Source organism: Oncorhynchus gorbuscha, linkage group LG16, assembly GCF_021184085.1.
Source record: "Oncorhynchus gorbuscha isolate QuinsamMale2020 ecotype Even-year linkage group LG16, OgorEven_v1.0, whole genome shotgun sequence".
NCBI lineage: Eukaryota > Metazoa > Chordata > Actinopteri > Salmoniformes > Salmonidae > Oncorhynchus > Oncorhynchus gorbuscha.
In genome coordinates this window covers 18,854,688-18,871,632 of record NC_060188.1, presented here as the reverse complement: position 1 = coordinate 18,871,632, position 16,945 = coordinate 18,854,688, and the positions used below count along the sequence as shown (strand labels likewise).

Genomic DNA, 16,945 nt, shown 5'->3' with positions numbered 1-16,945 from the left:
TTCTACGGTGAAGCATGGTGGTGGTAGCAACATGCTGTAGGGATGTTTTTCTGAAGCAGGGACTGGGAGACTAGTCAGGATCGAGGGAACGATGAACAGCACAAAGTACAGAGAGATCCTTGATGAAAACCAGCTCCAGAGCGTTCAGGATCTCAGACTGGGGTGAAGGGGTCATCTTCCAATAGGACAATGACCATATGCACACAGCCAAGACAATGCAGGAGTTGCTTGGGGACAAGTCTCTGAATGTCCTTGAGTGGCCCAGCCAGAGCCCAGAGTTGAACCCGATCTAACATCTCTGGAGAGACCTGAAAATAGCTGTGCAGTGATGCTCCCTATCCAACCTGATAGAGCTTGAGAGGATCTCCAGAGAAGACTGGGAGAAACTCCCCAAATGCAGGAGTGCCAAGAAGACTCCGGGCTGTAATCACTGCCAAAGGTGCTTCAACAAAGTACTGAGTAAAAGGTCTGACTACTTATGTAAATGTGATATTTCAGATTTTTGTTTTCTTTATAAATTTGAAAAAAAAATCTAAAAATCTGTTTTTTCTGTTATTATGTGGTATTGTGTATAGATTGATGAGAAGAAAAAAAAATGTAAAATCAATTTTAGAATAAGGCTGTAACTTAACAAAATGTGGAAAAGGTCAAGGGGTCTGAATACTTTCTGAATGCACTGTAGGTACATTTATTCACTACCATGTACAGTAAAGGAAAATAAATTGCACTCGGTCGGTGAGATGTTTTATATTTATATAATTGTAAACATACAGTAGATGGCCTACAGTGGGTACATGCTTTGTGGTGTAGGCGGTTTCCTCTGGTGGTCTAGGGCAGCCTGATGTCCAGGTGGTCTAGGGAAGCCTGATGGTCTAGGGCAGCCTGGTGGTCTAGGGCAGCCTGGTGTCCTGGTGGTTTAGGGAAGCCTGATGTACTGGTGGTCTAGGGCAGCCTGATGTACTGGTGGTTTAGGGAAGCCCGTTACCCTGGTGGTTTAGAGCAGAATTATTCCTTGGTGGTCTAGGGCAGCTTGATGGTGGTCTAGGGCAGCTTGATGGTGGTCTAGGGCAGCTTGATGGTGGTGTAGGGCAGCTTGATGGTGGTGTAGGGCAGCTTGATGGTGGTGTAGGGCAGCCTAATTAGATGAATCTGATGTTTCTTGGTATTGTAGTAGGTGTTACTCCAGGTGGTCCCTGGGCTCTGTGCATCTCCCTGAGTTTTATGATGGGTTCTCCTGGTCCTGAGGGGCCTGGTCTCCTTCCCCTGCTCCACTACAATGAGAAATGACAGGGAGATCTTACGTGTACATACAATGTCTGGAAAATAACACATATAGAGGGATTACAGGTTAAAGATTACACATTCAAGATTACACATTCAACTCTTAATGTGTGGTCAATGAATCATCTTTCTAGCTTTGGTAAACACTTTTTTTTTCTTGATGACTCATTTTTGTGATTGACTCCATTTGTGACATTCTTCTCAAATGTGTGACCTAGAGCCTTACCTGCAGACATAGAACAGGATGTAGGCAGTCTGTGCCCTCGCCCTCAGCACAGTGGCCTCATCTGTCCTCAAAACACTTGCGTCATCCAGGCAGAGCCACCCACTGCCACGGCTGTCCAAAACATCACTGATGTAGTGGCCTGGAGAACAAGGGAGACAGAATAGAGTGTACATTAAGCTTTCAGAATGATGTATGCGTGTGCGTGCGTGCCTGCATACCTGAGTGCCTGCATACCTGTATACATGTTGTCTCCCAGATGTGAGATCACACTTGACAATTTGTAGATATTGTCTGGCTGGTGTCTCTGTAAGGAAACACATTTAATAATAGGATTGTTATTTTGTCTACAGGATAGGGGTGCCTTCTATAACTGCCTTATCTTGATCCGCCCACTATCTCAACTGGATCTAATTATCTGTTATTTATTTATTTCTCTCTCTATATATATATTTCTCTCTATATATATATTTCTCTCTCCTCACCACAGTGACTGCCTGTTGCCCCTTCTCACTGTCAGCTGGTTTCTCTAGCTGGTCAGAGGAAATTGAAGCTGGTGGGGGTATATCAAATATAGTGTAAATACAAACCAAAAAGTGAAGTGGAAACCTATCAACAAATTTACTCTTAACTTCCGACTTGCTTTCCTCAACAGTCCTATTTCATGAGAGGGTGACTCGTTGTTGTGATTGACTCCATTTGTTCTGCATGATGTCAGTAACACAATGTCCTACCTGGTTTATCAAGGGTGCCTTTCGGGGAGTTTGCAGGTGTGTTGTCCATGTTGTTTCTCCCCAGGGAGCTTGCCCTGTGTAAATCGATGGCAATGAAAATCAATCTAGTGTGTGAAAATCCTGGTGTGTGTTGGCTGCTCAATGTGCAATGTCCCCAAACAGAGTGTAAACCAACCTGGCTCCATGCTGGACAGGGGCTGTCTCCCCACATAGGGCTGGGAGGGTCAGTTCTGCAGGGATGGACATGGGATCGTCCACCTTCTCTGGCTCCCAGTTGCCTGCAGTAAACCGCTTAATATGAAGCATTAGGACCCTGCTCAGAGACAGACGGACAGGCAGGCATTTACACACACACACACACACACACACACACACACACACACACACACACACACACACACACACACACACACACACACACACACACACACACACACACACACACACACAGACAGACAGACAGACAGACAGACAGACAGACAGACAGACAGACAGACAGACAGACAGACAGACAGACAGACAGACAGACAGACAGACAGACAGACAGACAGACAGACAGACAGACAGACAGACAGACAGACAGACAGACAGACAGACAGACAGACAGACAGACATTCACAAAGACGGGATGAACAGGCAGGCATTCACACAGACAAAGGAATCAGTCTTGTACTCAAATCAATAATCCAGTTTGGTGAGTTAGATCAGGATTGTCAATTGTAATCTGAGATGATGATGGGGGTACTCACCGGGGCAGCGTGAGGAAGTGCCTAGTCACAGTTGCCATGCTGCCTGAGCACACCCTGCATGTACACTCTAACGCAGATGGCTAGGTGACAAAGCATAGCAATACAATTATGAACATTATGACATTAATGATAGTGTTCCTTGACATACTAACTCTTGGTTTAAGCTAAGTGCTGACCTTAAAGTAGAGGTCCAGGCTGTGTGGCAGGTCATGGCTCAGGCTCAGTGACAGGTGATTATAATCCTCCTGACCATAAACTATAACTCCACAGCTTCAGAAGTACGGAGAGAAATGCATCAGCTATCCAACACAAACCTTTTGATCCCTCTTCACACTATCGTAATGCTTTACCTCTGTATCCTGCATGTTATGCTGACATTAAACCTCCTCACAAATGTGATGACGACATCAAGGTACACCGTATACAAATGACAGCTGTTACCTGGTGCAGGTACGGGAAGTCTTCAGCTTGAATTCTAACTGCTTCACGGGGCAGGTGTATGGCTCTGGTGAGCCCTTTAATGCCATACCCTCCTCCTTCAGCTGTAAGAGGAGGAGCACCACACATTCATGGGCATCCTAAGAGAAGAATGGGAAAGAAGCAGAAAATACATCAACAACTACAACTGAAACGGAGCTGAGGAAAAACACTGTCACGTGTCCCAGGTTTATTGTTAAGTGAGTCTTTTAGCATATAATATCTTACCTGTTCATCGTCGTCCTCATAGTCCTCATTGACAACGGAGAGACAGCGCTTGACTGTTTGAAGGATTTTCTTCTTTTCCTTTTTCTTAGCATTGACAGAGCCTCCAGAAAGCCTGGCCTGATGTAACTCAGCAAAGCAGCTTTGGAGGGAGACAAAGAGCATGCATTCAGGTTTCGCTGTCTCACTTTGGCCACAGATTAGCTCTGTGCTTCTACTTTAGCTGATTCCTGATTGTGACAGGAAATCACCTCTGGTGTTAATCAGTAGCTGAGTTGGGTGTGGTTTTATCTTAAAAATTATATGAGGCACTAAGAGTGTACGAAAGAGAGTATACACACACATACACACACACACACACAAACATACATACTGAACAAAAATATAAATGCAACTCGTGAAGTGTTGGTCCCAAGCTTCATGAGCTGGAATAAAAGATCCCATACATTTTCCATATGCACAAAAACCTAATTTCTCTCAAATTTTGTGCACAAATTTGTTTACATACCTTTTAGTGTGAATTTATCCGTTGCCAAGAAGCTGATTAAACAGCATGATCATTACACAGGTGCACCTTGTGCTGAGAACAATAAAAGGCCACTCTAAAATGTGCAGTTTTGTCACACAACACAATACCACAGACATCTCAGGTTTTGAAGGAGCGTGCAATTGGCATGCTGACTGCAGAAATGTCCGCCAGAGAATTGAATGTTCATTTCTACACCATAAGCTGCCTCCAACATCGTTTTAGAGAATTTGGCAGTACATCCAACCGGTCTCACAACTGCAGACCACGTGTAACCACACAAGCCCAGAACTGCCACATCTGGCTTCTTCACCTGCGGGATCATCTGAGGGGGTGCTGAGGAGTATTTCTGTCTGTAATATAGCCCTTTTGTGGGGAAATCTCATTCTGATTGGCTGGGCCTAGCCCCCCAGTGGGTGGGCCTATGCCCTCCCAGCCCCACCCATGGCTGCGCCCTTGCTCAGTTGTGAAATCCATAGATTATAGCCGAATGAATTTATTTCAATAGACTGATTTCCTTATATGATCTGTAACTGAGTAAAATCTTTGAAATTGTTGCATGTTGCATTTATATTTTTTATTTAGTATACATCCAGTACATACATACATACATACATACATACATACATACATACATACATACATACATACATACACACACACACACACACACACACACACACACACGCACGCACGCACGCACGCACGCACGCACGCACGCACGCACACACACACACACACACACACACACACACACACACACTTTCATACATACCACAGGAGGTTGATGACGGGTTCGTGGTAATGGCTGGAGCGGAATCAGTGGAATGGTATCAAATACATCAAACATATGGTTTCCATGTGTTTGATGCCATTCCATTTGCTCTGTTTCAGACATCATTACGAGTCGTCCTCCCCTCAGCAGCCTCCACTGATACATACATTGAGGCGGAACTTGTGTACTGTAACTATAAGCATCTAGGTGGGTGGGTCAGTGTGTGTACAGCTGGGACAGGAGGGTGAGAGCGAGGCTGTATACCATAGCAGTTTAGAGGAGGGGTAGGAACTCCAGGTGTCCTGCTGTCTCAGGATGTCTCTACAAAATGCTGGCAGCCCCAGCAGGCACTGCAGAGCAGAGTTCATGAAGCAGGTGTTGCCAATATTAGGCAACCTGTGGGAAAGAAGCCATCAGTTACACACTAATATCTGAACTGTGGACCAAAGGTAAACTAATGAATGGATTTGTAAGGCATGAATGCAAGATAACTCTGAGTACCACACATAATTATTTTAAACAAAAAGAGGAGCTCAGAGATAAGAGTAGGTGTGTGTGTGTGTGTGTGTGTGTGTGTGTGTGTGTGTGTGTGTGTGTGTGTGTGTGTGTGTGTGTGTGTGTGTGTGTGTGTGTGTGTGTGTGTGTGTGTGTGTGTGTGTGTGTGTGTGTGTGTGTGTGTGTGTGTCTTTTACCCAAGGAGCTTGGTGTTGTCTTCACCCTCGCCTGTGCAGCTCTGCTCCCCCAGCTGGGTGCTACTCTTACTGAACAGGTTGCGGAGGCGGGCCATGGCGTCCCGAGACCTGACCAATGGCCTGGAGGAAGAGAGACAGGGTAGAGGCCTCAGTAGCAGTAGCTCAACACCAATCGGTCTGTTTGAACACTGTTTTAATGTACAGGCAATACAGATATTCGTTACCATGTCATAGTGTGAGTGACAACTCTTATGTAGAGTCGAGTGAGATGAAGGTGGCAATTGTCTACAGTACTTACCTCTCCAAGGAGACAGAGGAAGCCCTCAGGTCAATGGAGGCCTCTGCAGAGAGAGACCAAGAGACGGACAGCGGTAAAAGAGAAGATTTGTCAAAGATGAATTGAGAAAAATAGCACCAACAAATGGCACCCGTTTACAGACCTGCGATGCCAGCAAATTGGGGTACCATTCTCTTTGTCTGTGGAACAACTGCCCCCACCTCTTTGACCTCAGAGCTCATAAGATCTCTGTAAAGACACACAGACATATGCATTAGGTTAGCTATATTACATTGGCTTTTTCATTTCAATTCAATGGTGTTGGTTGGCATGAAATTTGATATCAGGCTGCAGTACCTGGCAGTCTCACTGTCTTTGTTGGTCTCTCCATGGTGTTCAAGGGGGTTTGGAGAGGAGGACTGGGGGGGCAGGGGAGGAGACATGGGTTGGGGAGGAAGGGCAGGCAGGACTGGGGGGAGTGGCAGAGGAGGATGACTGAGTTGAGACAGCCAGGGGAACACAGGAAGCACTAAAATGGGAGGAGGTCTGTGATCCTTCCTCTGAAGAAGAAGAAGAGGAAGAGGAAGAGAGAGATGACATGTGGAGAGAGGAGAGGGAAGAGAGGCTGAAGAACTCGGAGAGAGTGGAAGGGGATCTGGCAGGGGATCCGGGGGGTGAGGGGGGGAGAGGGGGATGGAATGCCAATTGGTGTTCGGCCAGACAAGGGGTCGAGGGGCGTCAGAGATGTTGTAGACGGTTTCAAATGGATAAAAGAGGGAAAGGAAGAATCAAGTTGGTGGTGATCCTTTACGTTCTTCTTCTCCCGATTTTTCCAAACTGATGCAGCTACCATGCTGGCATCCGATGGTGTCAGTTTGGGTGGGATTGGGAACGCCGATGGACAGCTGCTCCCAATCCCGAGGCGAACTCTGCACTTCTTTTTCTGTTTGGAGAAACATTATATAGCTAATATAGTACATAAAAATGTATATTAAAATATATTTCTTGCTTCACAACAGAACTTGTTACATTTGAACTTGCAGCAAAGGTCAAACCAAACCACATGATCTGACCATAAAATATAGAACTCGTCACCCAATCATATTGAATTCTGTATCATAGACTAACAAATAGCAAAAATACATGTTAATAAAAATAAAACCATTGTAACCATACAGTTACACCCTCTGTCCCACATCCTGCCATTTGGGACACATAAATAGACAATGAAACAACTAGGAATAGCTGAAAAGAATATAATATACTCTAAATTGTAACAGAATTAGATCAATTCTAGCCCAGAATAGACATATACCTTTTTACAGCAACACAAACATCCCATTTCAGTGTATTTGTAGACTATGCCTTATTTTGCAGAACATCAAAATATGTTGCCTATTTCACATTGTGATGTCATAAACCAAATTATGATGCGCCTGACTACGCGTTACCAGGGCAAATAGCCAATTAATCACACACACCAAAATGTTGAAAAATAATTTACAAAATGTAATGACCGTCTATTCAGAGTTATTCTTATTTAATAAAATATACAAAATAACTAGGTTCTTGCCAATACACATGTTTTTTTATTGAGAAAACATTAGGTTATCTTTCTCCCACGCTCCCTGGGCCACTGACGCGTGATTGTATGAGAAGAAGCTAGGACATTCGAAGTAACATTACTGTCTAATCAGAATCAAAATAACTTTTATTGGCCAAGTGGCCTACATTCACACATTCACAGAAATTGACTCAATGAATTGGTGCTGCCATTAATAGACAAATGTACATACACATTTACAGCCTGTACAATATACAGCAAACATAAAACATATTTATTAGCTTCTATCTTCTTAAGATACTTTAGAGTAACATTTTATTATGGAAAGTAAAATGCCCATTTCACTTCAGTTGACGCTGATCTGATACAGATCGAACGTAGTTTTGCAATGGTTGTTAGGAGGAGCTTTGAAAAAGAAAAGGAGAGCTGCACACTCATAGCGCAGACTCAATAATTTAATAACCTAATATCCAACGTTCCGACCGACAAGCTGTCTTCATCGGCGTATACTGTTAGGAGCACCTTAACACAGATGGATCTATTAATCTCTGACCGTACCTCATTGAAAAAGGTGCCACTCTGCATAGTGACTGTAAACTAAACTAAAATACTAACGTTAGTACATGTATTGTATATTTGTTGTTCTGTAAACCCAGTTGGTCGTCACCGCACCTGTCACAACTGTCAACAGATCATGACATAAATGCAAAGCATCATTTGTTCTCGCAGAGTAGATTGTAGTTCCTACTACCACCTGGATAAACTGGCACCACAGGTGTGTGATTACACCGGGATATTCATATGATTGACTAGTTAGTGGTTGTAGCTCTCAGACTCAGAGAGCGCTCGATGCTGCAAGTTGGGCAGCAAACCGTTACACTGCACCTACTTCTGAGTTTGGTGTCATCAAAGATGGCGATTTGCTGAGTGCTCATGGACACATCTCATGGTCATGGATAAATATGATCTTGCTTGAACTTGTGGTTATATTTGGGGTTTAATGTCATTTCTGTTTTACTTTTGAATATTTTAAAACACAGCTGCAATTGAAGCGCAAGGGGGAAACAGCGTTAGCTACCGCAACAATGCAAATCACGTTAAAAACACTGCAACAGCAGACCATTCAAATTGACATAGACCCAGATCAAACGGTAAGTGCCCATTTGTTCATAATAATGCCAGCTGTGTGCGTTTTATCTAGCCCGCTTGGCTAACTATCCTTTTTTGTTATTTGCACGAAAGACCAAATGAATTGGTCCCAGATTGTTATCAATTCGGAAAATACAACTAACAGGCTAACGCTAGCTAGCTAGATGTCATTGACACCCCTAGCATTAGCGAACTAGCTAGTTCTTAGCTAGTTAGCTTGCAAGCTAATGTGTGTCAAATTGCTAACCCAATGTTGAGTCTAATTTTTAGCTAGCTATGTAAGTTATTATCCGCTAAAACATCAGTTAGCTTGCTACATGACTAGCTAACGTTAGCTAAAACTAAAGTGATGAGGGATAACTAACTATCTAGCGTTAGCTAGACAACGTAGCCATATTACTAGCTAGCTAGCTATCTATTTTAGTTATTGGTGATGCATGTCCAGTTGGATGATTAATTATCAATATTCTAGCAGACATTTACTATCTGGGTCATAAAGAGTGAAAATAGCTAGCTAGCTAAGTTACATCATGTAAGGTAAACAATGTAAAAAGTTGGGCAATTCTTACAGTCAGTGTTAGCGAGCAACTTTTGGGTCGCACTGTGTTTAACAATTAAAGCAAGGCTGAAAAGCTTCTTTTTGGTTTCTACAGGTGAAGGCATTGAAGGAGAAGATAGAAGCAGAGAGGGGAAAAGATAACTTCCCAGTGTCTGGACAGAAGCTCATATATGCTGGCAAAATCCTGCAAGATGATACACCTATTAAAGACTACAAAATTGACGAGAAGAATTTTGTTGTAGTTATGGTATCTAAGGTACATTTCTCGACTCCATTTGACTTGGACTCTTAATGAGCTGCACCAGCATGTTTTGGGGTTACATGATTGTCTACATAGATAACAGTAATAGCCTGTTTATATCTCCTCTGGATCTAGGCAAAGTCTTCCACAGCTGCTTCAACACCTTCCTCAGAGGCACCCAAGGCTCCTGTCCAGGACTCTGGGTCCTCGTCGTCTGCGGGCCCGGCCCCTGCAGCCATCCCTATCCCCCCAGAGGAGCCCACACCTACAGTCGCAGAGCCCCCAGCTCCAGCCAGGTAGGCAGACTGAAGACAGCCGTAGAACTGATATTAACTTATGATTTGGTAGACAGTCTGCCAAATTGGAGAGAGTAATAAAGTAAGCTTGAGGCCTGTTCAGGAGGGTGGAGCGTTATAGAACTCTTTGCATAGACACATTTTGTGTAGGACAACTATGACCTAAACATCATGCAACATTTATTACATTTCTATCTGCAACATTTTGTACTTTTTTCATCTTACTGAATACACCCCCTGTAAGTCTCTGTAGCTCAGTTGGTAGAGCATGGTGTTTGCAACTCAAGGATAGTGGGTTCATTTCCCGGGACAACCCATACGTAAAATGTATGCACACATGACTAAGTCGCTTTGGATAAAAGCGTCTGCTAAATGGCATATATTATTTATGGCCACAATATACCACTGAATGGGTTGACTGGATTTTTGACCCTGTCGTTCTGTTTGCAGCTCAGACCTCAGTGTGGAGGTTCAGGGGGGAGATGCCTCCTCTGCCTTGGGTGAGTGATGGACTTTGACCTGGCTATGTGAATAATCCATCAGTGTGGAATGTATCTGCTGTGTTGTTAGATTGATGATAGCATGTAGTAAGGGCATGAGGATTTGTAAGATGCCTTCTAGCAGCTATGGGTTTGTGTGTGTAAATATTGTCCATTGTAACTCTGGTAAATAGTTAACAACTTGTTTCTTTTGGTCAGTGACAGGAGCGGAGTATGAGACCATGCTGACAGAGATCATGTCTATGGGTTATGAGAGGGAGAGCGTGGTAGCTGCTCTCCGGGCCAGCTTCAACAACCCCCATCGGGCCGTGGAGTACCTCCTCACTGTGAGAGCCGTCAACACACCACACAACTACCTAGGATACACAATACTGTGCAACCAGGCACCATACACCATGACTCTGCAAAATGACATTGAACAATAGCCCCAAAAAATACCATGAATGTAAAATTACACTGTACAGCATGGCACCATATTTGATGAAACTTTAACATGGCAGCATGTACAATGTGCTGAGTATTTGCTGCTGTGTGTTTCCAGGGCATTCCTAGCAGTCCGGTCCAAGAGACTAATCCCCCAGCACAGCTTCCTGCATCTGCCCGCACAGGCACAGAGACCCCTACTGTAGCTGAGGGTGAGTCCATCTGCCTATATCTCTGCTAAAGCTAACTCTCTCTCCTCTGCTCTCATCCTTCTAGACCTATCGGCTGCCTTCGATACTGTGAACCATCAGATCCTCCTCTCCACCCTCTCCGAGTTGGGCATCTCCGGCGCGGCCCACGCTTGGATTGCGTCCTACCTGACAGGTCGCTCCTACCAGGTGGCGTGGCGAGAATCTGTCTCCTCACCACGCGCTCTCACCACTGGTGTCCCCCAGGGCTCTGTTCTAGGCCCTCTCCTATTCTCGCTATACACCAAGTCACTTGGCTCTGTCATAACCTCACATGGTCTCTCCTATCATTGCTATGCAGACGACACACAATTAATCTTCTCCTTTCCCCCTTCTGATGACCAGGTGGCGAATCGCATCTCTGCATGTCTGGCAGACATATCAGTGTGGATGACGGATCACCACCTCAAGCTGAACCTCGGCAAGACGGAGCTGCTCTTCCTCCCGGGGAAGGACTGCCCGTTCCATGATCTCGCCATCACAGTTGACAACTCCATTGTGTCCTCCTCCCAGAGCGCTAAGAACCTTGGCGTGATCCTGGACAACACCCTGTCGTTCTCAACTAACATCAAGGCAGAGGCCCGTTCCTGTAGGTTCATGCTCTACAACATCTGCAGAGTACGACCCTGCCTCACACAGGAAGCGGCGCAGGTCCTAATCCAGGCACTTGTCATCTCCCGTCTGGATTACTCCAACTTGCTGTTGGCTGGGCTCCCTGCCTGTGCCATTAAACCCCTACAACTCATCCAGAACGCCGCAGCCCGTCTGGTGTTCAACCTTCCCAAGTTCTCTCACGTCACCCCGCTCCTCCGCTCTCTCCACTGGCTTCCAGTTGAAGCTCGCATCCGCTACAAGACCATGGTGCTTGCCTACGGAGCTGTGAGGGGAACGGCACCTCAGTACCTCCAGGCTCTGATCAGGCCCTACACCCAAACAAGGGCACTGCGTTCATCCACCTCTGGCCTGCTCGCCTCCCTACCACTGAGGAAGTACAGTTCTCGCTCAGCCCAGTCAAAATTGTTCGCTGCTCTGGCCCCCCAATGGTGGAACAAACTCCTTCACGACGCCAGGACAGCGGAGTCAATCACCACCTTCCGGAGACACCTGAAACCCCACCTCTTTAAGGAATACCTAGGATAGGATAAAGTAATCCTTCTCACCCCCCTTAAAAGATTTAGATGCACTATTGTAAAGTGGCTGTTCCACTGGATGTCATAAGGTGAATGCACCAATTTGTAAGTCGCTCTGGATAAGAGCGTCTGCTAAATGACTTAAATGTTAAATGCTATAGTATTACATCTACTGTACAGTTAATTCTGGAAATGCTTTTAGACCCCTTGACTTTTTCCATGTTTTGTTACGTTACAGCCTTAATCTGAAATGGATTAAATGTTTTTTTTCCCCCTGATCAATCTACACACAATAGCAAGCAAAAACTGGATTTTAATAAATACAATAAAAAGATCACATTTACATACAGTTGAAGTCTGAAGTTTACATACACCATAGCCAAATACATTTAAACTCAGTTTTTCACAATTCCTCACATTTAATCCTAGTAAAGTTCCCTGTTTTAGGTCAGTTAGGATCACCACTTTATTTTAAGAATGTGAATTATCCAAATAATAGTAGAGATTTATTTAAGCTTTTATTTCTTTCATCACATTCCCAGTGGGTCAGGAGCTTACATGCACTCAATTAGTATTTGGTAGCATTGCCTTTAAATAGTTTAACTTGTGTCAAACGTTTCGGGTATCCTTCCACAAGCTACCCACAATAAGTTGGGTGAATTTTGAACCATTCCTCCTGACAGAGCTGGTGTAACTGAATCAGGTTGGTAGGCCTCCTTGCTTGCACACACTTTTTAAGATCTGCCTACACATTTTCTATGGGATTGAGGTCAGGGCTTTGTGATGGCCACTCCAATACCTTGACTTTGTTGTCCTTAAGCCATTTTGCCACAACTGTGGAAGTATGCTTGGGGTCATTGTCCATTTGGAAGACCCATTTGTGACCAAGCTTTAACTTCCTAACTGATGTCTTGAGATGTTGCTTCAATATATCCACGTAATTTTCCTTCTAATGAAGCCATCTTTTTTGTGAAGTGCACCAGTCCGTCCTGCAACAAAGCACCCCCACAACATGATGCTGCCACCCCTGTGCTTCACGGTTGGGATGGTGTTCTTTGGCTTGCAAGCCTCCCCCTTTTTCCTCCAAACATAACAATGGTCATTATGGCCAAACAGTTATTTTTTTGTTTCATCAGACCAGAGGACATTTCTCCAAAAAGTATGATCTTTGTCCCCATATGATCTTTGTCCCCATGGGGGTTTTGGAGCAGTGGCTTCTTCCTTGCTGAGCAGCCTTTCAGGTTATGTCGATGTAGGACTCTTTTTACTGTGGATATAGATACTTTTGTACTGGTTTCCTCCAGCATCTTCACAAGGTCCTTTGCTGCTGTTCTGGGATTGATTTGCACTTTTCGCACCAATGTACATTCATCTCTAGGAGACAGAACGCGTCTCCTTCCTGAGCGGTATGACGGCTGCGTGGTCCCACCTCCAATTGACTCAAATTATGTCAATTAGCCTATCAGAAGCTTCTAAAGCCATGACATAATTTTCTGGAATTTTCCAAGCTGTTTAAAGGCACAGTCAATTTAGTGTATGTAAACTTCTGACCCACTGGAATTGTGATACAGTAAAATAATCTGTCTGTAAACAACTGTTGGAAAAATGACTTGTGTCATGCACAAAGTAGATGTCCTAAACGACTTGACAAAACTATAGTTTGTTAACAAGACATTTGTGGAGTGGTTGAAAAACGAGTTTTAATGACTCTAACCTAAGCATATGTAAACTTACATTTACATTTACATTTAAGTCATTTAGCAGACGCTCTTATCCAGAACTTCCGACTTCAACTGTAAGTATTCCTCAGAACTTTGTTGAAGCACCTTTGGCAGCGATTACAGGATAAGTAATCCTTCTCACCCCCCCCGCCCCCTTTAAGATTTAGATGCACTATTGTAAAGTGACTGTTCCACTGGATGTCATAAGATGAATGCACCAATTTGTAATAAGAGTGTCTGCTAAATGACTTAAATGTAAATGTCTTCTTGGGTATAACGCTACTGTCATCTTGTTGGAAGGTGAACCTTCACCCCACTCCTGAGGTCCTAACCTGCTCCAGAGCGCTCTTCATCAAGGATCTCTCTACTTTGCTCTGTTCGTCTTTCTCTTGATCCTTACTAGTCTCAAAGTCCCTGCCGCTGAAAAATACCCCCACGGCATGATGCTGTCACCACCATGCTTCACCGTAGGGATGGTGCCAGGTTTCCTCCAGATGTGACGCTTGGCATTCAGGCCAAAGAGTTCAATCTTCATTTCTTCAGACCAGAGAATCTTGTTTTTCATGGTCTGAGAATCCATTAGGTGCCTTTTGGCAAACTCCAAGTGGGCTGTCATGTGCCTTTTACTGAGTTGTGGCTTCCGTCTGGCCACTCCACCACAAATGCCTGATTAGTGGCGTGCTGAAAAGATGGTTGTACTTCTGGAAGATTCTCCCATCTCCACAGAGGAACTCTGGAGCTCTGTCAGTGACCATCGGTTTCTTAGTCACCTCCCTGACCAAGGCCCTTCTCCTCCTATTGCCCAGTTTGACCGGGCTGCCAGCTCTAGGAAGAGTCTTGTTGCTTCCAAACTTCTTCCATTTAAGAATGGAGGACACTTTGTTATTGGGGACCTTCAATGCTGCAGAACTTGTTTGGTACTTGTCCCCAGATCTGTGCCTCGACACAATCTTGTCTTGGAGCTCTACGGACAATTCCTTTGACCTCATGGCTTGGTTTTTGCTCTGACATGCACTGTCATCTGTGGGACCTTATCTAGACAGGTGTATGCCTTTCTAATCAAGTTGTAGAAAAATCTCAAGGATGATCAATGGAAAGTGGATGCACCTGAGCTCAATTTCAAGTCTCATAGCAAAGGGTCTGAAATATAATACCGTAATTGCTGGACTATTAAGCGCACCTGAATATAAACCGCACCCACTGAATTATTAAAAAATATGTATTTTGTACATAAATACGCCGCACATGTCTATAAGCCGCAGGTGCCTACCGGTACAATGAAACAAATTAACTTGGTCACCATCTTCCTCCTCCTGTGCACTGAAACCACTGAAGTCATCTCCTTCGGTGTCGGAGATGAATAACCTCAGAATTGCTTCATCTGATGTTGGATCGTTTTTTTATTGTCGCTCTCATCACTTTCATCCGGAGGCAAATACCCCGCTGAGCTCATGCTGCCCCTTCAACACGCAGCAGTCCAGCCTTTCGAAACCCGTTGATGATAGTGGATTTTTTGACAATGCTCCACGCTGTCAGGACCCACTGGCAGACTTGACCATAAGTTGCTCTTCGCATGCGGCCCGTTTTAGTGAAGGATTTCTCCCCACTTGTCATCCAAGACTCCCACTGAACAAGGAGTGCCACCTTAAATGCACGATTTACACTGATGTCGAGTGGCTGCAAATACTTTGGGCCATCTGCTTTTCTTCCCTCTGAACGCCTTTGTTGTCTTTTTGCACTGAGTCAGTTCCTCACGCTGCTGTTTCCAACGTCTTATCATCGACTCATTAAGGCCAAGCTCCCGTGCAGCAGCTCTCTTTCCTTTTCCAACAGCCAGATCGATCGCCTTCAACTTGAAAGCTGCATCATGCATTTCTCCGTGTCTTTGCCATGAGGGTGACAAAATTACTATCGTAATCAGAATGATGGGATGTTTGAGCGCGCTCGATTTTACGTCACATTATGTGCCGGTGCTCAGTTATTTTGGCGGCGGGAAAAATCCGTAAATTAGCCGCGTCATTGTATAAACCGCGAGATTCAAAGCGTGGGAATAAAGTAGCGGCTTATAGTCCGGAAATTACGGTAGTTTATTTTTAAAACATTTGCAGAAAAATTCTAAAACCTGTGGAGAGTGATGAGGAAAACATTTAATCAATTTTAGAATATGGCTGTAACACAACATGTGGAAATACTCAAGGGGTCTGAATACTTTCCAAATGCACTGCATATCAGATGAGATTGTTGGAAAGATGGGCATGGTTTATGTGCATTTTCCCTAGTAAGTGTTGTATCTATATCTACTGTATGTATCAACGGGTTCTCTTCTGTAAATATTCTGTTTGTGTTGCAGGAGAAAACCCTCTGGAGTTCCTGCGTTCCCAGCCTCAGTTCCAGAGCATGAGGCAGGTGATCCAGCAGAACCCCTCACTGCTGCCAGCTCTGCTCCAACAGCTGGGCCGGGAGAACCCACAGCTCCTACAGGTAACGCACATATACCATGCACTACACACTGATGGCACCACCACTCATACTAGCTTGCGTCACACACTCCCTATAGTGACACCTCCCAAGTTTTGTGATTTCACAACGTATGTTCTGCCTATTGCTGTCTACCTATCTTTCCCTATTGATAAAAATCAACAACAGCAAATCAGCCAGTACCAGGAGCTGTTCATCCAGATGCTGAATGAGCCGGCGGGGGAGGTAGGAGACGTGCCTGAGGTGGGGGACCTGGGTGCTGCAGTGGAGGAGGGAGCTCCAGTCAACTACATTCAGGTCACACCTCAGGAGAAAGAAGCCATCGAGAGGGTGAGGGGAGCTAAAGACCTCAAAATGCACTGTTTAGGGCATAAGATGGCTTAAACTCACAAGAAGACTAGCTAAGAAATGCATACATTGTGACCTTTCTGGTGAGAAATAGTAATGAAATGTTTTTTTCTCTCTCCTGTCTCAGTTAAAAGCGTTGGGTTTCCCCCGAGGCGCTGGTGATCCAGGCCTACTTTGCTTGTGAAAAGAACGAGAACCTAGCGGCCAACTTCCTCCTGAACCAGGGCTTTGAGGATGAATGAGAGGCGCTGGCCTGCCCTCCTCTCCAGCCCAGCACAAGGACTTCACCCCACTGTAGAGCAACGATCTTCAGGTTATTTCAGAGGGAG

General features: G+C 44.7%; 2 protein-coding genes across 2 annotated transcripts; one reads left to right on the top strand and one right to left on the bottom strand.

Annotated features, from left to right (window-relative positions):
• Positions 1–646: 646 nt before the first annotated feature.
• Positions 647–3,304, bottom strand: LOC123998719 (ubiquitin carboxyl-terminal hydrolase 37-like). Its single transcript, XM_046303816.1, has 6 exons — positions 2,988–3,304; positions 2,414–2,551; positions 2,239–2,312; positions 1,742–1,811; positions 1,508–1,646; positions 647–1,271 (listed from the first exon to the last, which is right to left on the bottom strand). Exons 2-6 carry the CDS (start codon positions 2,421–2,423, stop codon positions 1,220–1,222), a joined length of 345 nt encoding a protein of 114 aa, XP_046159772.1. The 5' UTR covers positions 2,424–2,551; positions 2,988–3,304; the 3' UTR covers positions 647–1,219.
• Positions 3,305–8,341: 5,037 nt separating this feature from the next.
• On the top strand, positions 8,342–16,945 carry LOC123998978 (UV excision repair protein RAD23 homolog A-like). Its single transcript, XM_046304284.1, is given in 10 exon segments — positions 8,342–8,674; positions 9,326–9,487; positions 9,608–9,768; positions 10,219–10,268; positions 10,467–10,594; positions 10,810–10,903; positions 16,141–16,271; positions 16,437–16,598; positions 16,744–16,761; positions 16,763–16,945. Coding segments are annotated over 10 exon segments (1,068 nt in total). The 5' UTR covers positions 8,342–8,608; the 3' UTR covers positions 16,859–16,945.

What these genes read in the sequence shown, in the direction of transcription:
- LOC123998719 (XM_046303816.1), bottom strand. An exon ending in GGGAGACAACATGTATACAG is followed by an intron (nt 1,647 to 1,741) that starts GTATGCAGGCAC and finishes CTTGTTCTCCAG; the next exon opens with GCCACTACATCAGTGATGTT. An exon ending in ATCCTGTTCTATGTCTGCAG is followed by an intron (nt 1,272 to 1,507) that starts GTAAGGCTCTAG and finishes TTCTCATTGTAG; the next exon opens with TGGAGCAGGGGAAGGAGACC.